The sequence below is a fragment of the Bubalus kerabau genome, chromosome 15 (genome assembly GCF_029407905.1).
Source record: "Bubalus kerabau isolate K-KA32 ecotype Philippines breed swamp buffalo chromosome 15, PCC_UOA_SB_1v2, whole genome shotgun sequence".
In the NCBI taxonomy this organism is placed as follows: Eukaryota; Metazoa; Chordata; class Mammalia; order Artiodactyla; family Bovidae; genus Bubalus; species Bubalus kerabau.
Genome location: NC_073638.1, coordinates 64,360,869 through 64,387,230, shown reverse-complemented (window position 1 = coordinate 64,387,230; position 26,362 = coordinate 64,360,869). Strand labels below are relative to the sequence as shown.

The following is a 26,362-nucleotide window of genomic DNA, read 5'->3' as shown; positions in this document are numbered from 1 at the left end:
ATCCAAGATCATTGTATATAGGTGTCATTCTTCTCCAGTCTCCTTGGATGTTGAACAATTCTGTCTTAAATTTTTTATTCCCTTATTAAATTCAGGTTATGTTCACTACAGCTGAAAAGCTGCAGGTGGTTGTGTGTCCTCATCAGAGGCACATGATGTTCATTTACCTCTTACTGGTGATATCAGTGTTGACCTTTTCCTTGACCGTGTATTTACTATTTTTGCTTTTATAACTAATAAAATAATGGGGAGATATTTTGAGACTCTATAAAGATCCTGTTTCTCAACAACTGCCCACTCCATTTGAACTCTTAACAATTATTGCCTGAATCAGTCATGTTTTTCTAGGGCTTTTCAGTATATGTATTACTGAATATAAATATGTACTTAATTATGCAAATTTCAGCTTATTTTTATTTGAAAACTTGGAAAGTACTGGCTTCTCCTTGCCCTCAGTTGTTTTCCCTTTTGATCAGTTTACTGATACTTGCAGTTAGAAAAGATGATGACTTAACCAGATTTGTGCATATTATGGTTATAGCAAGTTTTCTAAACATAGATCATATACTCTGTCAGTAATGCTTTTAAATTCTATCACAAATCATCAGGGGAGGTTAAAAACTTTGCTTCCCTGCTCATATAGAAACCTAACTGGTTTTATGTTTTCAAAATAATCTGTAGGCTTTAGGAAATATTGTTATTGATTTACTTAATTGATCAAATGGCAAATTATTTCAAGTAAGAATTTGTGTTTTAGAAGTCATGAGATCTTTGACTTTACAGGTTAAAAAAGTTAGTCAAAAATCTAGATAAATACTTATTTTTGAAAATACCATGTTTTTCAATTTGCTTAAATTCTCTGTTGTTTCAAGTATAAAGTTAACACTGTAAAGGAAATAATTTCTCTATTAACAGTAATAAAGCATGGAAGTGGTATTTTCCCAGGAGAAGTGATATTTTCTCTGTTGTAAATTTGAGTTTCCCCAAGTTCACAGAAGAGTCATGAGATTTACACTTAAAGAACAGACATTGCAAGTTGAAAGAACTTATATGTCTATGATTTAGTATTTTATAATTGGGCTAGTTATTTGCCATGGATCTTAAGGGGCATATCAGAATTCCCCCCATTATTATTAAAACAGTGATCTGATAATTTTTGCTAGTATGGAAAAGATACTTAATTTATTTAAAAAAAATGCAAGGAATCTGTAAATTTTAGTCTATAGAGGATAGTATGGAAGAATACTAATGACACAGAATTTAGAACCTGGTGACCTATGATTTGCTGCTGTTAGCTCTTCAGCCAAATTAATGTGACCTTTTGGAAGCCATTAATTTTTCTGTTTTCCCTTTCCAATTTTTTATTCTGAAAATTTTAAAATAAGTTGAAAGAATAGTATATTATGGTAAATATTTATACACCCTCTGCCTTATCTCAATGTTATATTTTGCAATATGTACTTTTCCCTTCTCTACACACACAGTATTGTCCTACATAACCACAATTTCATTATCCCACTGAAAAAGAACAGTGTTCTAATATAATTTCATACCCAGCTCATGTTTATATTTTTCCAACTGTTTCATACTCTTTGTAAAATTCCCTGTTTCTATGATGGATGAAATTCTGTTTTTTATCTTCTTCTTATAGTGGTCCTTTTTCTGCTGTATCTTCTATTTAATTTTAACAGATTTCATACTATTTCCCACTCTTTTCCTTTCCCTTTCTTTGACTGTGAATTCAGATACTGTTTCCAATAATGTGTAAATTGTAAAAGGAAACGTCCCCATTAGCTATTTTAGACAAGAGATGTCTTCATAACTATCCTGATATTAGTGGGATGGGGGATTTTTTATATTTTTATTACTATGAGTTATTTTATTCCAAATTTAAATATATTTACAATCAGTTAAAATTTTTGTGGATCTTACCCAAAATATGCATAGGATTGTACATGAATTCTTAAAAGTAAGCAAATGGTTTGTTTTTTCTTTTTAGTATATGTGCTGCTGAAGTGAGCACTAAGCAGATGTTTTTAAATTATATTACATTTTAAGTGTTGATCTACAAAACTACTAAATTGCATAGAAAAATGATAGTCTAAAAGTGTGAGGATATTTTTGGAGGTGAAATATATTCTAGAAAGTCCATTGTTGATTTTTAATTGCTATCTTACTGATAGTGATTTTTTTCCTTTATTCTGATTACTTACCAAAACAATAATAACTAAGAATAATTAGGCCTTTAATATATTCCAGGCACTGTAAAAGTACTTGATAGCAGATATCTGACTAATCACAACTTAGCTTTTAAAGTAGGTAAGTATTATCCTCTGTTTTTTCCAGATGTTCAGCTTTTCTGAAGAATTCTTAAGTAGCCTTCCTAAGATCAGCATTACTAAAGTTTAAGCTACTCAGAGGTAAATAGGAAAGCTGGGGACATTCTTCTCAGATAACCTATTTCATAAGTCTGGGCTCCTACTTAGTAACCACACTATACTAACAAAGGACCTAAAATACAGTTGTAGAAATAGCTAAATAGGAGGTTCATAACTGACTCCTCTTTGCTCACATTTTTCTTGCATTCTTTTTTAGCTATTAGGATTTGGCAGTACATTTGAAAAAAATATGTATGTATAGCTACACAAAACAACATAAAATTGCTACAAATATTTTGGAAAATGGCATAGTACAATAATATATAACCACACCTTATGGTTTGTATAAAATCTTAGTTCTAAAATTCTACTTTGCAAAGTTCTATTTTTACCCTTCAGGATTTTTAAATTTCTGCACTATGTACTTGGTTCTAATTTCAAAAAGTAGAAAGAAATTTCAAACACAGAAGCTGCAATTAGCAATTCTGCATTAATTCAGCAATGTGAAAACAAGAAAGTTTACCTTTCATTCCTGATTTAGCAGTTAGGAGTTTTATTAGGATGGAATTTTCTCAAATCAAGGCCAGAGTTTAGATTTTAGGTTAAGTATATTACAGTTCAGTCTGCTTAATGAATTATATTCATACTTTTCTTCCCATAGAAGTTTTGTAAAAGTTTTCTGAGAGGACAGAATGTACTTTTTTTTTTTTTTTTTTTCATTTTTTGGAGAGCTTACTTTAAAATATTTGAAATCATGAAGCAAAGTTTGATGAAAAAAATGGAAGATTGAAGTCAGGGGGCACAATATCCACCTTTTTTTAAAGAAAAAGTGAAAGTGTTAGTTAATTCCTTTATTAATGAGAAAAATCATTATTGAAGATCAGCATTTCCGGTTATTTGGAACTTGTGGTTTAATCAGACTTAGAAATTCAAGAAACGCTTTTTGAGTACCTCCCCAAAACTGAAATATCTTCATGAATCTTCCTAATACAGTCCAGCTGATTCTATATAAACCATTATAAAGTTATATCAAAATTTAAATTACTTTATAAAAGTTTAGCAGTTCTGAGTAGCTTCTAGAAGATTCTGTGCAGATTAAAATATGCAGAATTCTGTTAGCAAGCTGTTTTGTCAAGTAGTTTTACATGTCAAGTCCTTAAAAGTATCCTACAACAGTTGGTAGATTGAAGACTTACGGATACCTACCTATCAACATATTTGCCTGGATTATATTCAGATAAAATTGCCCAAAGTGTTAAAACACTTTTTCTGTAGCAAAATTGACTATTGAATTTATGGCTGAGTATTATTCCATTGTGTATATATACCACAATTTCTTTATCCATTCATTTGTCAGTGAACATCTAGGTTGCTTCCATGTTCTAGCTATTGTAAATAGTGCTGCAATGAACAATGGGATACATGTGTCTCTTTCAATTTTGGTTTTCTCCTGTTGAATTTATGGATTCTGAAAAAAGTCATATAGTTCATTTTCAGGCCCCACACCATCTGTATATTTTCACAAACGTATGGTGTCCATAGCATAGTAAAGGTGTCCATAGTAAACAAATTTAGCTTGGCACGCCCCATAGGTGCTTTGATGAGAAGTGGGGGTGTATGTGAGGGTGAGTCAAGGAAATCTAGAAGAACAAGACTTTTTAAATGGAAATCTCAAAAGCACAGGATCCTTGGCAGAAAGAAGCACTAGTCTAAACAAGGGGAGAAAAACATGCTCAATTTGAGAAATTGAAACAGCTTGATAGTTTTTAAGCTGTTTTGCTTCTAGTCCTTTGAAGTATTGTAAACAGATGACTTGTGACTATCTCATGAAATTTTTCTTAATTGCGAAAACAGCAGCTCAATAGTTAATTTAGAATTGCAGCTAAGCTGTTAGGAAATGAAGCTGGAGAAAGAGAGGAAATGAAGCTGGAGAAAGAGTGTGATTATCTGATAAGTATGGACATCTGAAATTTCATGATGACTAAAATGTGAATGTAATTTTGCTCTAGGAAAACCTTAAATTGTGATAATATTTCTAGTTCTGAGCCTTTTAAAAAACTCAGATGTTAACAGAAACTTAAAAGTTAAATGACTGGAAGTTTCCTGTACAGTTTTCAAAGAAAGTTGCCTGTTGATTAGAAATTCTTTTGGTTTCACTAATATTTACTTGGTATTTGAGTCTTAAGGAGCTATGAAACCTTTCATTCTCTATAATCTATATGAAGATTACATGTGTCTTCACGTGTAAAATGTGACATTAATTGACCAGTGTATTCATTTTGAAGGAGGCAAAAAACTTTTTCAAAGGAAGAAAATTGGTAATTTTTTTATAGGAAGACAAAACTTGAATAGCTACTTTGAAAAAGCTGGTTCCTGGAAAAATTTTAGCTGTGAATAAAATCTAGTTTTACCAAATGGTAGGATACCACATTGCCAATATTTCTGGTTTATCCAATAACAGTTTAAATTGATTTCTGCACAGAAGAAAATTATCACTCATCTATTATATGAATTTTATTAATGAAATGTGTAGAACACTGTCCTTTTATTTGGTTAAATACATAAGTTAGTATGCAAGTGGGTACTCAAAGTGAGAGTTACACCAAAGTGACACAGTTTTTAATACCACTTAGCACTTTTATTGTTCATAGTATCAAGGATTGCAACTTGGTTTTGAATAAAACCTGAAGCTAAGGTTCTGATATCTTGTGAATATTTCTGGAATACTTAAAACTGTAAAATTCAGTGAAAGCACAAAAACTGGGATTCAGACTTGTCTTGAGAAAAAAGTGTAAATTTATTTTATTCACTGATTTTCATATTTTCACAAAGTCTAAAAATCTAGGGAGGGTAGATTATGGCAATATGTTTAATATGAGGAGGGAAGTACTAGTAAGAATTGTATTGATACAATAATGATAATGTATATATTAGACATTGGTATTACATGTAATACAATGTTTTTATAGCAGTAAGTAATTGAGAATTATAGTGAATTTGGATCACTGAATTATTGAATTCTGGTTCTTGATTGGGTTTGGCTACTTCTGGAATCTTCAAAAACATTAGAATAATCAGGGTTCTGTTTCAAGTAGAAATTGAATATAGTTTTTTTTTTAATCTGTAAAAACATTTTTATATGTTGAACAGTCAGTTATTTCTTAGTCATAGAGTCAGATAGGTTGAGTAAATAATTATTAGAAAATGAATGAATACCAGGATTTCCACTTAAGTAAGAAAATTTGTGCTTACTGTATGATAATTAACATAATAAAGTCTCTTCTTCAGTCTCTCTGGCCTTCTTAAATATTCTTAACACATTCCCACCTCAAGATACTAGCTGTTTTACCTGCTCTGAAGATATTTATCCAGATAGTTGCTTGGCAAAATCCTTTGCTTTCTTCAAATTTTTATAAAAGTGTTTTCTTCTCAATGAGATTTGCTCTTGCCACCTTTTTAAATTGCCACTGTTGTTCCCAACTCCTCGAAAGTGATTCTTTCCTCTATTTTTTTCCACCTATAATGCTTATCTCCTAGTATACTGAACAGTTTCCTTATTAAATTTGATATTTTGTATATTGGTATGTTTCAGGAATCTAGAATTTAGTGGAACTCTTAAGTATTTGTCAGGTGAAAAATCCCCAGTAGGAAATAAAATTAAGTTTAGTATTATTTTCAAGTTGAATTTTTAATTTCTAAGAATTAGAGTTTGATCGCCATTTATAACATTTTTCATCAAATTATGCATGACCAATATTTTTACTATTAACATAGGTTTTAAAAATGTCTTTACAGTTTTTCTAAAAAGACAAAGTATCATTTTGAATTGTCTAATGCCTTCAGCTGTTTAAGTATTTTAGAATAAGCATCATTGACATTGAGAATTATTCTGTCTTGATGTATGTCCTAAAGGAAAGGTTTTTAAAGAATTATTCAATTTTAAAGAATTACCAAAGGGCATTAAAACTGTTTGCTTGTAATTCTGAAATGCTTTCCTTTAAAACCTGATACAGAAAATAAATTCCTGACTGGTTATAAGAAAAGCTTAGGTGTATATATTGAAGTAAAACTTATCAGACATTTGTATGTGTGTGTATGAGATAAAAACTTGAGTATTCACAAGTTGATTTATCAGATTTCACAGGTTGTTTGTCAAATTAGTAAAGCATAAACATTTTAACTCTTACCCACACGTTTTCTCTGACTGATGTTGTATATGTGTGTAGTGCCAACATCTGATTGAGGGTTGAAGTTCATTTAAGACATCTAGATATTTAAAAATATAGAAAGTGTGTTTTAACTTAATCCGTAAACTTAACCTTACATAGATTTATTTTTAAAAACAAGTATAAAAGAATGAATTACTCCAGCCTTTGCCTTTAAAAACAGTAGACTTCTGTGTTAAATATTATCATTTTACTTCTTGTCTTTGTAACTTTCACCCAGACTTCACTTTGGCATGGCAAACATTAGTGGTAAACTCAAATTGCTGGTTTATAAGATATTTCAGAGAACTGAATTATACTTATTTGAGAGTTATCTAATACATGAGAGGAAATATATTCGGTATACTGAACTAATTTTTTTAACCTTTGAAATTTGGTATTTGAATGAACATTGAATTTTAAAGTTTTTGATTGCTTTTCTGGATAGTTTTCATACAAAATTTTTTCCTGATTATTTTTGAAGCCAGATGTTAATAAAATACATTGAAGAAGATATGGGCAATATGAGGGGTTTGGTTACTCAAATAAATACTCTTACAAAGCATCTTGAATAACAATGTAGTAAAGAAGCCAAAACCTAATTGGAAAACAAACAGAATGTAGGAACGCTGGGAGATTAGCAGAGTTCCTGAAGTTTTCTACCCTGAGAGCATTTGTCAAACTGGGAGAACTTGAGCTTCAATTTCAAATGCTTATAGGAGTTCAGGTAGCAAAAAGTCAAAGCCTAAGGCCTGCCCAACAAAACATCCTCTTACTCTAAAGCTATGTGCATAAAATACTCAGGATGACACTGAACCAGAAATAAATCTATGTTGCCATATTAACCCTAGGAGATTAGGGAAAGTTGCTGTGCTCCTGAGCAGAGCAGAATGGGAATTCCAGTCCTGAGACATTTCAACAAGTTGGGCCTTGCATGGATTTGTGGTCCAAATAAACATCACTTGGATAGTTCAAAAAGCTTTTGAACCATGATTGTAACGGGGATTTAACCTGAATTATGCTCCTAGGTGTCTGATAATCTCATTCAGACTTTTTTTTTTTTTGGAGGAATGCACCTTCATCCTAAGCCACAGAAGAAAATCTTGAATATTTTTCCAAGGAAAAGGAGTTGACTTGTTAAAAACTAACCATGTGAGGAAACCATGTACAGCAGAAAAGGATCTACAAAGACTTAAAAGACTAGAATTAAAATGGAATTAGATTAATAACAGATTAAACACAGATGAAGAGAGAATTGGAAAATTCAAGAAATCCAGATGAGTTTACAGAAACTGACACAGAAAATATGAAAGGATTTGGGTCACAAAGGATAGAGTGAAAATGTGTGTAAATGAAGTTCAAGAAGTAGAGGAGAAATATTGAGCAGAAGCTCAGTTGGAAGAGATAAACACTTAACTTATTTCAGGATGATGCAAGAATTCAGCAGATCTAGGAAGCTTAATGAATCCCAAACAGGATTAAAAAAAAAAAATTCCCATGTAGACGAGTGAAACTACAGAAAAAAAATCAACTCATCGTAGAAATGACTGGAAACAAAAGGACAAACGGCCTTCAAGGGAGTGACATGTTGACAGTTTCCTGACAACAGTAGAAGCCAGAAAACAAGGGAATTGCCTCTTCAATTTACTTAGAAAAACCTGTCAAAATTCTATACCAAGGAGAAAAATCTTGATGAGGGTGAAGAAAGACATTCTTGGCAAGGTTAATGTCATTGTCAAAGCTACATACGTATTTTTTTAAGAAATGAATTTAGTTAGAAATACACTTTACAGGCAGAGCATGAGTCATCTCAGAAGTTTATAGAGACTACATATGTATTTTTTGCCATTTCCCATTATAGTATATAACTTCCTCAAACTAAAATTTTACATATATTATTTTTTAAGAATATTCCTGTCATTATCCATCAAATTACTCAGTATTTTTCTTGATCAACTCTCTGCTCCAGAGTTACTCTCTTCTAGTGAAAATTCTCATATATGAAAGAACTTTTGTTAGAATTATAATTCATGATATATTTTTACTTTCATTTTTTAGAGGGAAATGATTATGAATTTTATTTTTATTTTAATTTATGAACTCAGTAAATGATCAGTTTAGTGCCAGAAGTTTACAGTTTGTGGCATCCAACAGTTTGTTAAAGTAAATGTTGACTTTGAGTAAAATTTTTACCCATCTATATTTCTTTAATTTATTATTAAATGTTACAAATACTTTATTAAACACTAATCTTGAGTGACATCAATGTGTTTTTCCATTTGTTGACATCCATTTTTAGGCTTGAAAATCACCTGAGTAAATAAATTTATGGTTGTATTTCTGTAGTTTGATTTATCAGTTTGTGTTAAGTTGATTTCTTTTAAAAATGCTTTAGGTATTTAGAAGTTTTAAAACTCTTGCCTTAAAAAATATTGTTAATTAAATAGTTTAATAATAATATACATATAATATATGTACGTGTAATACATGTTCTACTTTACACATTTTTAGAGTATTTGGAATATTTTCAGAATTGATGGTTAAATACAGAAGTATGTTTAAACATGAGAGAAGCCCCCCCAAATTATCATACTATCTAAAAAGTTTTAAAATAGCATGTTTGTGTACTTTAAAATGTGGTTTAAAAACCCACGTTATAAAAGCGACCTGCAGGGAAAAGTTTTTTTATCTGCCCAACCTTGAGTCACCCAATTCCCTCTAGTGGAAAAGTATTCAGCTGATTTTTTTCCTCTCCTTTTACATGAACAGTTGCCCCTTAGGTTTTCTTTTACACCTTTTTTTCTTTTTTACTTAACAAAATAAATTTTCTTTTTTATCACAAATACTTATTCCATATTTAGTTTAACCTGTCTTCTACTGAAGAACATTTTAGGTTCCTCCCAAACCTGTTTTATTAGAAATGTTACTGTGTTGAATATATGTACATGTCATTTCTGTGTAAATATATCTGTGAATTTATTTCTAGATAAGGAATTGCTAGATTCAAGAGTTTGAGGGGCTTTTTTAACCAAATTGCCTTCCACTGAAGTAATAATTAAAAATCCTATTAATAATCCTTGATATTGAAAGAGTTCACTTCCTCACTTCTTTTTTAATTCAATATATTATACTTTAAACTTTTGCCAGTATTCATATGTAAACAATTATCAGTATGGTTTTGATTTGTATTCCTTTTATGTGTGAAACTGAATCTGTTTTTATAAATTTAAAGTCCCTTAAGATTTCTTTTTCTGAAACTTAATATCCTTATTCCATTTTTGTTTTGTTTTGTTTTTGTTATTTGTCAGGAACATTTTACATTACGGGACTTAAGGAAAGTTTAACTTTAGCATGATTTGCTGTTTATAAATTTAGATAATTTTAATATGACATTTAAATTGTATGTTATCTCTATTGCTTATGTTTTTCTCAATGTCAGACTGGAATGAATGATAAATACGCTCTCTGATGTGAAAGACCGTATTTTTATTTGTTACTTTGGTGTTCATGACTTGCTTTAAATAATTGTCTTTCAATTGTTTTGTGCTTCAGTGTTCATCTAGTTCATCAAATCTATAATTTCCCACTAAAATCTTAAAGTTGCAAATTATTTTTCTCATACATGTCTTGAGCTTCTAACATTCTTGCAGTTCAGCTTTAGAAAGATATGAGCAGGCTTGAATACCCTTATGTAATAATAGTAGTTTTAAGTAGATTTTATAAGGGTATGTTTCTGTTGCTAGTTATATATTTTTTCCCTTAAATTGATTTGCTTATAAAGTATTTTTGGAGAAAAGTCTTGATTCCCAGTACAGATTTTCTTGTGCTATTCAGTAATGTCAGGCATCAAAATCATGAAGCCATCATTCTAGTATTGTAGAGCTCCCTTTGAAGTGAGTTTTATGTGTAAGGATTTTATTTGTACTAATTTTTTTTTTAAAACAGTAAATATTTTTAAACTTGTTTTCTCAGTGGTCAGCTAAATACTTCATAAAAATCTGGTTTTCCAACATGCATGCCTGCCTATCCAGCAGTGTATCTGAACTGTAACAATCTGAAAATCCAACCTTTAGTTTATTGGGTGCTAGTTTATTGGGTGCGTACTGTGGGATGATGAGGGAGTGTGAGGAGGAGGAGAGAGCAATGGTTTATCCCTGTCCTTACTGTCTTCCCTTAGGTTTAGGGAATGATTGGGAAAGGACTGCCCGGAGTTCAACTTCTTTGAGAAATAGCATTAGAAAATTTTAAAATTACCTTCTGATTTTTACATGTCACAGCTTTAAGTAATCTGACATCCCCACTAACCGGTCACATAAAGAAAGCCTGGATGAAATTAGATCTGTGTATTAGGATCCATTAGAAAGAATGGCCATGTATTAGATTATAGTAGCCTTCCTTGAGACTTCATTTACAAACTAAAGTGACATCATCTTCTCACTTGTCTTGCTCTTGAGGTTCTTTTCCCCTTCAACTTTCTTTGCATTTCTGTCACAGCACAAGGAGGGAATTCCAGTGTACTCTTTATTGCAGTCTTGTCTACTAAAACCCTAATGACAGTATTCCATATAGAATTTGAACTTAATTCTTTATGTGGTATCACTTTGGAAAATGTCATCACAAACATATATGGAGGAGATAAAATGTGAAACAAACTATTTTCTCTGGAATTTGTTCAAACTATATAAAACAAATTCCAGAGAAAATAGTGGATGCTTTCTTGATAAGTCTTTAAATAACGGTACTTAGGAACTTACAAAGTAAGGAAAAAAGAAGTTTTAAAACTTAAATACCTATTTGATTAATAAAACATTCTGGAAGTAGTATTTAACATTTCAAAGTAGGACTTAACCCACTGAAATAGAGCCAAAGTTTTAGTTTTGGAGCATGTTTATCATAGAGGAAGAAGATTCATGTCTCAATCTTACTGATTCTTCTGGAGTGTAATTTTTTTTTCCTGAGTTTTTTCTTTGCTTTTCATGAAAATAATTTGTTAGCTGTGCCTACCTATTTAAACCTCCACTTCCAAAATTCCAACTTTTAAGTAGCTATTTAAAGCAGTATTATTTGGGAAAAAGAAACCATGTTTTCATTCAAAAGAATTAATGGAAAATTAAGTTGATTTGAGTGTGTGCATGGAATTATCTAAACCATGTGAAAGTCTGTTTTCAAAATTCATATTAGAGTTTTAATCCTATCCAATTGTTATTTCATTCTGAATTGTCTGACAGTATAATTCTTAGCATTCTTTTTAAACCTTTTTAATGAAAGGTTTTTTAGTTAATGTTTTGACAAGAATTAAAGAACTTTTAATAAGCTATCCATAAAAGTTATATGTCTTACATTTTTACATTTGCATTGATATTTAAGATAGTATAATGTTAATTCCACAAGTTAACTGTGAATGAATATGCTGTCAGTGCTAGATTATTATCCACATTCATTTAGCAACTATTTATTGAATGTCTGCTATGTGTTAGGCACTATTTTAGGTGCTGTGAAATAAACTGATAAAAGTAAGTGTGTTTGTGGGATTTTTTAAAAATGATGTTGACTTGTTTTCAAATGAGTCAGTGGAATTATACCTAAATGGAGTATTGAAAAAATGCAGTTATTATAGTAGGCTTTTATAAACTATTGCCACTGAAGCTAAATATGTAGATGAATAAAATTTTTGAAATTAAATATTTCCATTTTAAAAGGCAAGCATAATGAAATAGTGTCGAATGGAGTTAAGAGAGGTGAAAGGAAAGCAGAACTTATGCTTGTTTAAAAAGGAAAATAAAACTTATTCATTATTTAAAAGGATAATATGTTTATTGCAGGAAAACTAGAAAAATGTAAGCAAAAAGGGAAGAAACATCCATATTCCCACTGTGTTTTACCACTTAGCCTTTCTAGATGTAGCTGTCTATAAAATCTTACTTTTTTGTAACATGTCTTTACATGATAGCACATTTTATTTATTATACAAAATTGCTTCCAAATACGGCAAAGTAGTTTGTTTTAGACATGCTTTTAACCGGTCCTTTATTGTTGTGTATCCATATTGTTCCCTTTATGAGGAACTAAAATAAATATAGTTTTACTTAAATATCTTTATACATTTGTAATATCTTTAGACTTACCTCTTAGAATTGATATTTCACTATCAAAGATTTCTTACATGATCTTACAAAAGTTTAGCCAGGTCATTTTTAAAACTGCTTCAGAATTTCAGTAAAAATGACTAATTACAGTTTGTGTGAGAATAGATAAAGGATTTAATCAGTGTACACACTTATGGTGAGAAGATGATTAGGAGATTATTTAATAAGTATTTTTTTAAAAGGAACATGAAATTAGCTTATTTCATTAACAAGATAGAAATAAACTATGCATAGAAGATTGAGAAAACTGAAATTGGATCATACGTACAAGTGTAGATTTTAATTTCTTGGATAAAGTAATAAGGGATCAGAAGGAAAGTTACAGACAGTAATTGTAACTTCCGATCTAAAGTGTGTTTGAATAGTAGCATTGAAAAAAAAAAAACCATAATGTTTTAGTTTGAGGAATGAATGCCCTATAAATAGGGGAATACTGGAATCGTAGGCAAGTTGCTCAAAAAGTAGAGAATTTTCATGCACTGGATTTATATCCACTTCATTGTAGAAGCTCAGTCCTATTTTTAAAAGTGATTTTAAGAAAAGCTAGATGAAATATTACCCATGATTATAGGTTTCTAGTGTACATTGGCTCAGCAGTAATAAAAGTATGTATAGCGTTTGTAACAAATGCATAGAAGGACCTTTGATGCACTGAAAATTATACAAGGAATTGATATTCTGATAGGAATCTGTCAAAATGGGAAAGAAAGTATTGTGATTTATAAGACTAGAATGATCAGAAGAGTGACTAAAATAAGGCTTTTGTCCAATGATAATTAACTTTAAAAAAAAAACAGGTCTCAATTTATATGCAGTGAGGAGTATTGGTGAAAGATGAAAGAATTGTAAAGAGTAAATGGCTTTCTACTCTAAAAATTTCACCACATGTTAAAAGGTTGTGTGACTGTACTAATGGGAGAGTAACTCAGCAAAAGGAGAGTGAAGTGAGATTTTCTAAGGCAATGTATGAAGTTCATGTAGAAATCTTAGAGAAATTATATTATTGAATAATATTTTAAGTTGCCTGGAAGGATTTTCTTTTTGTTAAGAAAAAAAATTCATAAAAGCTGAAAATTAAGGTAACAGGCTAGAGAAGACTAAATGGATGCGAAAGAAATAAACTGATACTAGGCTTTTGAGGGAAGTGAATCAGCACACTTGCTTGAGGATCTCCCTGGTTGTACAGTACAGAATTTATTCTGTTTTTGAGATGAGTGGCTTATAAAGTTGGTTTTTTGACATTTCTGGTAGCTCAAGGATCCCAAATGTACATATTTCCCATTCTCAATTTTACCATTTAGAAAGAAAATCTATGTTGTACATCAGTGATGAGGGGCTGTGGGGTAGGTGGTGTACTGGGGTTAGAGTAGCAAAAACATGGAGCCATAAGATTAACTAGGTGATGTTTTGATACTTTAGACAAATTACTCACTTTTCTCCAAAAGTGAAATATCCTGCTCTGTTTTCCTTACTCAGAATTTGCAGGTTACTTTTGAAAAGTAATGACTTGCCATGGTGTTTACAAAATGTCTACTGGAAGCAAAGAGTTTCAGACATTAAGTGAAAAGGATGAGTCTATAAATGTCAAGTGAGAATTATAGACAGATGCCCTATAAATTGGGGCAAAATCAATTTTAGGTCAAAGTTTTACCTTTGACGATTTTGGTTGAAATTAATTTTGCCTGATTTCTTGGCAATTACTTAATAATTTTTTTAGCTTTGTAAACGTGGATGAGAATTTGAGAACATTTAAAAATGACTTGTAAATAGACATATTTATAACCAAAGGAAAACATAAAGGAAATATTCAGAAGAGAGATTTACTACCCCAATCAGCTATGGTTTTCTTTCTTTTCTTTTAAAAAACACCTACCTCTATCGCTGTGAAATTGTTTTATGTAAATAAAATCTGTCACAGAAATAACTAAGAAAAATGATCTCTCTTCTCCCAGTGGTAACAGTTTTGGCCAACAATTTTGTGTGCATTTCTCCTGCTCATCCGTCTTGCACTCTAGATAGAGACACAGGAAGTGGGATGGGGAGAATAAGTAGATTGGATAAACATGCCAAATGTGTGCCTGTTTTTAAAATTCTGCTTCTTTTTAAAAATAATATACCGTGGCATATTTCCATTCGGTATTTTAAATACCCATCATTGCTTTTAAAGTTTTATGTATATATAAATAATCCATTCCACTTTTAGACAAAGCAGAATTTAGTCAGTCTGCCTTTAATCATTTAAGCTTCCAGATTTTTCTCCACCACAAGCACTCTTTTTTTTTCTTTTAATATTTATTTATTTGGCTGTGTTGGATCTTACTTGCAGCACTGGGTCGTCAGTCTTCATTGTGGCATGCAGGATCTTTAGTTGTGGCCTGTAAGATCTAGTTCCCTGACGGGTTGAACCTGAGCCCCCTCCATTGGGAGCACTGAGTCTTAGTCACTGGACACTAGGGAAGTCCCCATAAGCACTCTTTGAATGAACATCCTCATACATATATCTAGATAAAGAGCAATGTAGTGTGTAAAGAGCTCAGTTGTGCAATATTGGGCAGCTTACTAAACCTTTCTCAGTTTTGTCATCTTTCATACAGTAAATAATAATAGTACTTTACTTGAGTGTTGTTCTAAGGATTGAATGAGTTAATACGTACAAACTTAGAGTAATGTTTACATACATTGAGTATTTAATAAATGAGTATTTTGTCATTGATTTCAGCTTCTAAGAAGTAGAATTGTTTTGGCTTTTAAATTTAAATTTGCAATAATTTCCCTGTTGTCAGGTTTACTGATCTTTTCTGTACCCAGAGTTCCTTTTGACCTGTGGCATATCCCACCATCTATATTACTGTTTTTCTCTCCCTGTTCCCCCTCTCCCAATCCCACTTACGGATGATAGCAATACCCTGTTCTCTCAGCAGGTGCCAGCTTGCCTTATTCCATGGCACCAAAAGCTTCCTACCTTTACCCGTCACTCCCACCTCCACCATGAGCCATAGCTCGTGTACTTGTATCGTTGGGTGATAAAAGTATCGCCTGATCATGCAACTGATGAAAGAATCAGTAATTTAGTATCAAGTTGAAATTCTGCTTGGTGTTTCAGGCCCCCTATAATGGACCTCCACCACAGTTAGCCAACCTGTTTTCCTAGTATCTGTTCTTTCTTGTGTGAATGTTTTCACTGTTCCACAGAAAACTTGAGAAACGCATGTTATTTCATTAACTTTCAGAAATTTGTTTCTCATCAATGGCCAGGATTCTGTCTGCACAGTAAAACTTTCCTTGGTAACTGTCCTATTCCTCTGGGTTTATAAGACATGGTACCAATAGAAAATAATTTAAACTTAGTCCTGTTTTTACAATAATACTATGATTATAACTAGATTATAAACTTTTTGAGTTCAGGTCCATATCCCCATATCTACTTGGTAAATCCTAAACATGTTACAAATACTTTTTATTGTTTCAGAAAAGTAGAAGATTAATACCTAATTTGGTTAGTACAAAGAATCAAAATGGACATAAATTTAATCCAGAACTGAAGATAATAATATTTTTGCTTAGCACATTTTTAATGTCAATCATACTGAGACTGTAAGTAGTTTATACTTTACACTTGTATTTAACAAATGTTACTTAATGTGCACATTTTAAGAGCCTGGAGGAACTGAAAATTTATGGGACAACAAGGTTTTCGACAATCTGTTAAAAGTAAATCTATGTATATGTATATGTAGGCATACATTTATAGCTACATTTAATAGGAAGGTTATAGAAATAGTACAGTATATTGTAGGAAAAATTAGGAAGCACAGATAAGCAAAGCAAACATTTTAAACTATTTGTGACTCCCTTACTAAAACAACTCTATGAACTACAAAACTTAGTTTAGCCCACCACTGTTACCTATAGAGCTAGAAAAGAGCCTGTCACATAGACATACAATTTCTTGTATAAAAATGGATTTGCTGGCAGGTACTCCTTTCCTGATGTCTTTAGCTTAAGGTTGGGACTGGGTGGTGGGAAGGAGAATGTTCTGCAGCTACTCTGGCAACTTTAAAATCTGTTGTTTAATCTTAGAGTGACATTCTTCAGTGTTTCCCAAATTCCTGAAATCTGCTTACATTTTGTAACCATCTAAGACATCATTTCCAGAGTACAAGGGATTGAAAACAGCAGAAGTGCGGTGAAAAAGAGTAAATTAATGAAAGACAGGGTTTATATTTAGGATTCCATTTCTTTCAGGTTTCAGGATTGGGGCTGAACTTTTTGGAAAATTAAGACACAGAATGAGGCAGCTTCTGCAACTCAAATTGGTTGTTTTAAATTCCACAAAAGTGCATGTGCTGTGCTTTAGAGTAGAAAAGATGTAGAGAACAAATTAAAAGAGTGTGGATTTACAATTAATTTGGCTATTCATCACATTTATTTAAGCAACTGCCATGTGATCTTACTTGAGATGGGGCCAGACTCCACCTCTTCTGTGTGGACCAGTAGAGTCTTAAAAAACAGTTATTTTATGAAAACCTCAACACAATGTATAGAGACTTACTTTTTTCTTTAGATTGTTTTGCTTACTTTCCTCTATAGAGTAGTCTTGCCAGTTAAGTTTACTAGTCAAATGTGTTTTTGAAACATTTATATAGTTACTTATTATTATAATTGAAAATTTAAAAAAATAACATTAAAAAGTTCTGATGTTACAGAATTTGGTGGGATTTTTTCCCCCAAGCTATATTGTAAGAAAAAAAAATTTTGAGGAAATAATTTTTTTGGCCTTGCCAGGAATCAAACCCAAGTCTTCAGCAGTAAGGGTGCAGAGTCCTAACCACTGGACTTCCAGGGAATTGCCAGTTGACAATTTATTAAATTTAGTTCTTTCCCTCCACCTTAACTTTTCATATTTTGATATTTCAAATGATTCACCAAAAAATAATATTGCAGTTGTATGACATTTTGATTATAAATAGTAGTGATATAAAAATATAAGTATTACATTATGCTCATTTTTTCTTGGAATAATTATTTTTAATTACAAAAATAAAATGGCCATGTTATTAGAAGCTTTGAAAGAAACAATCATTCCATCACATGAACAGATAAATTGTTCATTTTTGGGTATATTTCCAACCACTTAAAAAATTTTTTTTCATTAGAATAAATTAGGATTCCTGTTTGAAAAACAGAAACCTCTGATGAGCATTTGCAAGTTAGAGAACTGAAGACTAAACGAAATTTTTTGTTTATGGCTGCACCATGCAGCATGCAGAATCTTAGTTCCCTGACCAAGGTTGGAACCTGTGCACCCTGCACTGGACAACCAGGGAATTCCCTAAAGATAATTTTTTAAGAATCCCTATTTTTTAAACTTAGGCAGCATTACTTTTAATAGTATAGATAAGATGTGAGCATGTTCTAGGAAACTTGGCAAAATTGTGTGCATATCTATAAAGGGCTTTAAATGGAGGCTTTTATAATTATTGAAGTATAGCCGCTGTACAATGTTATATAAGTTACAGGTGTACAATATAGTGATTCACAATTTTTATTAATATACTCCATTCATAATTGTTATAAAGTATTGCCTATATTTCCCCATGTTGTACATATATCCTTGTAGCTTATTTTGTACCTAATAGTTCTTACCTCTGAACCCCCTACTCCTATATTGCTCCTTCTCTGTTCCTTCTCCTTATTAGTAACCACTAATTTGTCCTCTATATTTGTGAGTCTGCTTCTTTTTTGTTATATTCACTGGCTTATTGTATTTTTTAGGTTCCACATGTAAGTAATATACAGGCATTTATCTTTCTCTCTCTTAATACAGTTAGTATAATACCCTTCAGGTCCATCCATGTTGCTGTAAATAACAAAATTTCGTTCTTTTTCATGACCGACTAGTATTCCATTATGTGTATTAATACCACATCTTCCTTATCCATTCTGTTGATGGATACTTAGTTTGCGTCCATATCTTAGAAATTGTGGATAATGCTACTCTGAACATTGGGATGTATGTATCTTTTTGAATGAATGATTTTAGTTGTTCAGGATATATACCCAGGAGTGGAATTCCTATTTTGGTTTTGGGAAACCTCCATACTGTTTTCCACAGTGTACCAATTTACATTGCCACAATCAGTTATGAAGGTTCCCTTTCCTCCACATCCTCGCCAGCCAACATGTGTTACTTGTGTTCTTTTTGGTGATAACCATTCTGACAGGTATGAGGTGAAAACTACATAGTTTTGATTTGCATTTCCCTGATGATGCTAAGCATCTTTTCATGTACCTGTTGGTCATTTGCATTTCCTCTATGGAAAAATATCTGTTCTGTTTTTCTGTCCTAAATGGAAGCATTTTCTATGGTTAATGACAGAAAGATCTGAGAATTTCTGATGTCAAAACAAAACTCAAAGCACTATCAAGAGTTTTTTAAAATTTAAACCTAACTTTATCAGGTAGGTTCCTATACAAAAGTACATAATTATGCTAAATATATTTTTAAATATTTAACTTAAAGATAAGATGTTTTCATATAAATCTAGTAAACAGTAATCTTTCGAAAAAGAAAAATAGTAGTAGAATGATCAAAGTGATGTTCACATGTTCTTGTACTAGTTTCACCAGTAATGGGATTTGAATATGATCGTCCACATAACCTTTGCTTTTTCTCAAATGAGGCCAATTGTAATAACAACATTGCTCTTTCTGGCAATTTGGTTTACATAGCTCTATTCAAAGAAGATGTAATGAAAAGTTTATATTCCTTTGTAATTTTGTTAATTGGTATGATTTATTATGAGTATCTGGAATGTCTAGATGCCTTCTTTTCAGTCCTTGGAAAACCATTCTTAGTAGGCATTATTTGTTTAAAAATGAAAACTCTGATGATGGGAGAGATTCAGTGATTGATAAAGGGTGATCAAATTCTTTTCATTTTACCACACTGCTACTCCAAAGTAGAGTGGTATTTTTAAAGATTGAATGATGTTTTAAAAGTGAGATACCTGCTAATGGTAATGCTACCAGTGTAGGCTCTATGTACAGGGTGGCTGTCAAAGAATATTTGATTGAATTAAATGAATGACAATCAGTAGCAATGTATTTCAAGGCCATAGAGTCTTCCTATATTAGAAGTGTCTTTTTGTACATATGTATTTTGAACTTACACTAATTGAAGTAATAAATCATTAATGAAATATACAAGATCAATTTATGTAAGAAAAAATTTAGGAATTTTTGTTTACATTTTTGTGAGTTTGAGTGAACTCCGGGAAATGGTGATGGACAGGGAGGCCTGGCGTGCTGCAATTCATGGGGTCACAAAGAGTCGGCCACAACTGAGCGAATGAACTGAACTGAACTGATAGACAATTTTTACTCAAATACATAAATGAAATCATATACATGAAATACAGTCTCTTTTTCTTGTCTCTATTCCTCCCTCCACCCATAGAACTGTACCTACCATGATCATATTAGCTTTTTTTTACAAGAATGGATTATATTATACACATTTTAATCTTTTTTTCATCCAATAAAATCTTGTGGACATTCCCCAAATTACTTGTTACAACCCTAATTTGTTTTATATGGACATACAAGGCTCCATGATGTGGATGCACCATGATTTATTAATATTAGACCACTTCCGTTTTGGGGGACATTTATTTTGTTAATGATTTTATTGTTGCAAAGTTTGCAGAAAATAACTGTATAAACCCATTTTCATCCTGGTGTTTTTATTTCTATGGGGTAGGTCCCAGAAGTAAAATTGCTATGTTAAAAGTTGTGTAATTTTTATTTGAGTAGCTTTTCCCAGTGGTTTTCTATAAAGGGCATAACAATATTTCCTCCAGCAATGGATGAAGTCACTAATTCTCATTGCTTTGGTAGTGTTAATACCCTCTGAAGCTTTTACAGTTCTGACGAATATAAAGTGATATTTATTATTTTAACTTGTATTTCATATTTTGGAAATTTGTGTGTGATGCCATATTAATTTTAACCATTTACATTTTCTCTTCTGAGAATTGCCTATTCAGATTCTTTGCCAGTTTTCCCAATGAGTAGTTTTGGTTTTTCTGGCCAGTTGTAAGAACTGTATATAATCTGCCATCTACATCTGGAAGTCTGGTGACTTGAATTCATCTTACTTCATTCCCACTCTCAACTTATTTATTTGTACGGAGGCAAGCAGTTGCATAAAAGGAAACCTCAGTTTCTACAGAAGTCTTGAAAGACAGGGCTGGTGGAGCGCCTAAGACAAGGAATAAGAAACTGACTCAGAAATACTTGGCACCCTTCCACTATCTTTCTGCCCCAGAGAGATGTTGACATCAGCCTGGCCTCCAGGAAACCAAAAAGGATCTGAATTGGCAAGCTGAGTCCTCCTTACTCTTGTGTAAAGACTTCTCTGTTTTTTTGTCAAAAGACTACCGTCAGCCAACTTGCTGTCTACACCTGCTACACAGCTGTTGTGGTAGAGAGGGTCAGCTACTACACTGGGACTGCCAACTCTGAGCTCAGGGAATAGATGGAAAAAATAACTGCATGTCTAAGGATCCAGCAACAAGAAAGGAACACAAACTGTTGGGACAGGCCCCCAACAAAAAGAGCTTTTGGACGAGAGAGACAATAACTTGAAAAAAATAATAGGAACACAATGAGATTGAAAGTGCAGTATTTAAAAAACACAAAAAATCTTTGGAGCTAAAATTGCTAATTGTTGAACTAACTACAACAATACATCAAATGGAGGAAAATGATAACACGGAGACTTAAATTTGTGGCCTGGAGAATCTAGTGGAAGAAATATTTTTAAACCTAAAGCCAAAGGCAAAGAAAGGATAAAAATAACAGATTTTGAGGACAGAAGGAGAACTAATGTGTATAATAGTTCAAGAAGGGAAAAAAAAAAAGGAACAGATTGAAGAGAGGCAGTAATTTTAAAAAGACAGCCTTGAGCTGAAAAAGGCATGATTCTAGCTTCAAGGGGCCTGTTGAGTCCCAAGCAGAATTCATGGTAATAATAAATAATGGGACTTTCCTGGTAGTTCAGTGGCTAAGATCCTGTGTTCCCAGGGCAGCACTGAGTTCCATTTCTGGTCAGGGTACTAGGTCCCACATGCAAAACTTAGAGTTATTATGCCGCAACTAAACAGACCTGGCACATGCAAATAAATATTTTTAAAAATAATAAAAATGTCATGTTAATTACTAAGTTCCCAGTTCTTCTAGGCAGTGTTTTAAGGGCTTTACATTTATTAACGTGTTGAATCCTTACAGCAGCCCTACAAAATAGGTGCTATTATCCCCCCTAATTCAGATAAGGAAAAAAAGGTTTAACTATTACAGTCAGAAAGTGAACCCAAGAGATCTGACCCCAGAGCTTTGACTAACTGCCTCAAAGAGCAAAGACTGTTTAAGCAAATCCTGTTACAATTTATGATCTCTGAAGATGAAGGGTGAAATCTTACAAGTTCCAGAGAGCAAGAGCAAGAAATCAGCAAAAGAAAAAAAGCCTGTCACCAGAGTTCTGATCTGTAGTACCTTATGCTAGAAAGCAGTGGGAAAATTTATACATACTACTAATTGGAAAGGACCACAAGCCAATTTCACGAACCAAATTATTCATGTATCAGGCTGATACAAAGATTTGCTGATGTATCAGAATTGAACAACTAACCCCACCTACCATCTAATGAAAATATTCAAAGGGAAATCTAATAGTATTTAACCCTTGTCTTCACACATTTTACTCCTCCTACCTGGAATAAATCCTCCCTTTATCAGTCTAACAACTCATCCTTTTTTTTTAATTAAAGTATAATTGATTTACAGTTTTGTGTTAGTTTCAACTACATAGCAATGTGATTCAGTTGTGTGTGAGCGTATATTTCAGATTATTTTCCATATTAGATTATAAGATGTTGAGTATAGTTCCCTGTGCTATACAGTAAATCCCTGTTGCTTATCTGTTTTATGTATAGTGATTTGTTAATCCTATACTCCTAATTTATTCATCTTCTCTTCCCTTTCCCCTTTGGTAATCATAAGTTTATTTTCTATGCCTCTGAGTCTGTTTCTGTTTTGTGTATAGATTCATTTGTATTATTTTTTTAGATGCTACATATCAGTGACATATAATATTCATCTTTGTCTGACTTATTCGGTCTATCCATGTTGCTGCAAATGGCCATATTTCATTCTTTTTCATGCCTAAGTAATATTCCATTTGTGTTTTTGTGTGTGTGTGTGTGTGTGTGTCAAACACCACATCTTCTTAAGCCAATCATTTGTTGATAGGCACTTGGGTTGCTTTCATATCTTGGCTGTTGTTAATCGTGCTGCTGTGAACATTAGTGTGTATGCATCTTTTCAAATTAGAGTTTTCATTTTTTCCAAATATATGCCCAAGATTATGATTGCTAGATCATATGGTAGCTCTATTTTTAGTTTTTTAAGGGACCTCCATACTGTTCTGCATAGTGGCCACACCAGTTTACATTCCCACCAACAGTGTAGGAGGTTTCCCTTTTCTCAATATGCTCTCCAGCATTTATTATTTGTAGACTTTTTGATGATAGCCATTCTGACCTGACACCTCATTCCTAACATCTTAACTTCTAGAAAATCTTTTGCAGTCCCCTAAGCCTGAGTTTTCCAGCGTTCTTGCCTGGAGAATCCTAGGGACAGGGGAGCCTGGTGGGCTGCTGTCTATGGGGTTGCATAGAGTCGGACACGACTGAAGCGACTTAGCAGCAGCAGCAGCAAGCCTGAGTTTTATTCGCCTCTTAAATGTTCCCATAGCACCCTGTAGTTCCCTCACCTTGGCACTTGTTTCCCCTGTAAAATTGTAAGCTCTCTGAGGACATAGACAGACTATGCATGATTTGTTCACTGTGGTATCCCCAGCATAGCAGATTGACAGAGTGATCAAAATTTATGTGGTCAAAATTAGCAAATCTTTTTTGCTACCGTACTCAGGTTGTTTTAGTAGTAGTTCTTCAGGGAAAGTAAAGTTTTGTCTTTAGTAGATCTATTCAAAGCTCTATTCAAATATGCCTTGTTTGTATTTATTTATTCATCTTGTGACTTTTACAAAATTCTTAGTTCACAAAATTTCAACATATTGAATGTATAACATTTTTTACATATAAAATTAATTTATATAAGGCATATTTACAATGCATGTTATCCATGTTGGATTCAGGCTTCTATTATTTGTTATTTTTGAAAGGCAGAATTAATAGGAAAGTATAGAAGTGAATTTACAAGCTTAATCAAAACACTCAGAGATAGTGTTTTAATACTCTAAAAAGAATAGTGTTAATTCTTTTTTTTTTTCTTCTGTTTCTCTGCAGATTAAAGCTAAAAATTATGACAAGGTAGAAAAGGTGAGTCCTCTTAAATACACTTTGAATTTTATGCTGAAGTTTAACTTAGGACTTAACATTTGTGAGGCAAATACAGTAAAATGTTAATAATTACTGAATCTAGCTAGTGATTATATGAGCTTCCCAGGTGGCTCAGTGGTAAAGAATCTGCCTGCCAGTGCAGGAGATGAAAGAGATGCAAGTTCAGTCCCTGTGTCAGGACGATCTCCTGGAGAAGGAAATGGCAACCCACTCCAGTAATCTTGATTGGGAAATCCCATGAACAGAGGAGCCTGGCAGGCTACAGTCCATGGAGCTGGACTTGACTTAGCGACATAACAACAAAGTGATTATATAGGAGTTCATTGTACTTATTCAGCCCATTCGTGTGATTGAAAATGTTCATAATAAAATTTTGGAAAGGAACGTAATTACGAGAATGATTTTGATTAAACAAAATAGATGGAGTTGTTATTTGTCATTTATTTGTAAGAAGCTAAATTCATGAAAGGAGCTGAATTTGTTTCTTTAATGTTTCATTTCAACTGAGTACATGGGAAATTTATTTAACTGTGGATTCTCATATTTTACTGTATTTACAGCTATTTCAGAGATGCCTTATGAAGGTTTTGCACATTGATTTATGGAAGTGTTATCTTTCATATGTCCGAGAAACCAAGGGTAAACTACCAAGTTACAAGTAAGTTAAATCAGGATCTTAAGGATGCCAGTCATGTCCTAATTTATTCATCTCCTCTTGCGACTCAACTCCAGAGGATGAAGAAATTTAAGGATTTGAAAAATCAGGATTCTCTGAGAAGTTAGTAAAACATGGGGAAAACGGCTTTAAAGAAAATCTCTGGCATTAGATTTATTCTGGAGAGTTGACTCATCCAAGCCCCTCTTCTATATTGAAACACTGTACTTTCGCAACTCCAGATCGCTTTGTTCAGAGGCTTGTTGTCAACTTAATAAAAGGTTTCTTATTGTCCTGGCAGCACTCTTGGCAGGTTACATTTGTGATGTGCTTTTTAACTATTCGAAGGCACCTTTGACAGTGGTATTGTGTAATCCTCCTCACTAGGACGCACCCTCACTTATCTTTGTTGAATATAAATAATGGACCTTCTCAAATTCTCTTTTTGTATGTAACAAATAGGCAAATTATTTCTAGAACGAGAATTCTTTGTTTTCTTTTCTTCCTTAGTCTTATATTGAACAAGTTCTTTCTCCCTAAATATTACTTCAGAGCTAATAGATCTTCAGCCATAACTTACCTGCTTAATCAATGAATCAGATATTTCCCCATTTGAATCTCTACATAAAAGAGTCAGTTTGAAGGTTATAAAATTATATAAAACATGGCCCCTATCTTTGATAAGCTTACAAGTAGTAGGGAAAAGAAACAAAGTATATAAATTAATGACATTAACAAGCTAAACACAAAAGAACACTGTATACTTGTAAAGATGTAATTCATTTTGTTTTTATAAAAGATTTAAATGTTCTGATCCTTTGAACGGAAGTTATGATTATGTTTTAGTTATAGATACATTTTAATAACAGTTTTTCTGTTATTAAAAAACATCTTTCACATTTATTTCAGAGAAAAGATGGCTCAAGCATATGACTTTGCACTGGATAAAATTGGAATGGAAATTATGTCTTACCAGGTAGAGTTAAAATTTTCTAATACATACACTTGATAAATTTGAAACTACTAAGAAAAATACTAACATTTTCTTTTATTTCTTAGATTTGGGTGGATTACATCAACTTCTTAAAAGGCGTGTAAGTATTTACATAGTTTTATTTTCTGTGTGAACACTGATTTAGCTACAATATAATTGATGGCATTTCTCATCCAATATCAGAGAAGCTGTTGGATCTTATGCAGAAAATCAGAGAATAACAGCTGTTCGAAGAGTTTATCAACGAGGTTGTGTTAATCCAATGATCAACATTGAACAGCTGTGGAGAGACTATAACAAGTATGAAGAGGTAAATTAGGAGAGAGTAGTTTATTATTATGACAAAGTGATTTTAATTTCCATGCGTTGTGGGTTTGTAGCCTTTCTAACATTAGGTACCTGGGTATCAGTGCTGCGTACGTTTGTTTTCATGTTGATTGTAATGAAAGGACCATTCCTAATGTTTTGAGGGTCTCATATTACTGTTGAGTTATTTTTTAGAGAATACTGTAGGAGAATTACAATTCTTACAAAACCATTTTTATTCAGTGCTAAACTACA

At 32.3% G+C, this 26,362-nt stretch overlaps 1 protein-coding gene across 1 annotated transcript in view; it reads left to right on the top strand.

The window, feature by feature from the left end:
- CSTF3 (cleavage stimulation factor subunit 3) overlaps positions 1 to 26,362 on the top strand; it is a 68,375-nt gene that overhangs the window by 26,118 nt on the left and 15,895 nt on the right. Inside the window, exons 4-8 of the mRNA XM_055549275.1 lie at positions 24,099 to 24,131; positions 24,713 to 24,810; positions 25,717 to 25,783; positions 25,867 to 25,901; positions 25,985 to 26,111. Coding sequence (XP_055405250.1) covers positions 24,099 to 24,131; positions 24,713 to 24,810; positions 25,717 to 25,783; positions 25,867 to 25,901; positions 25,985 to 26,111 — 360 coding nt within the window. The remainder of the gene's footprint in view (positions 1 to 24,098; positions 24,132 to 24,712; positions 24,811 to 25,716; positions 25,784 to 25,866; positions 25,902 to 25,984; positions 26,112 to 26,362) is intronic.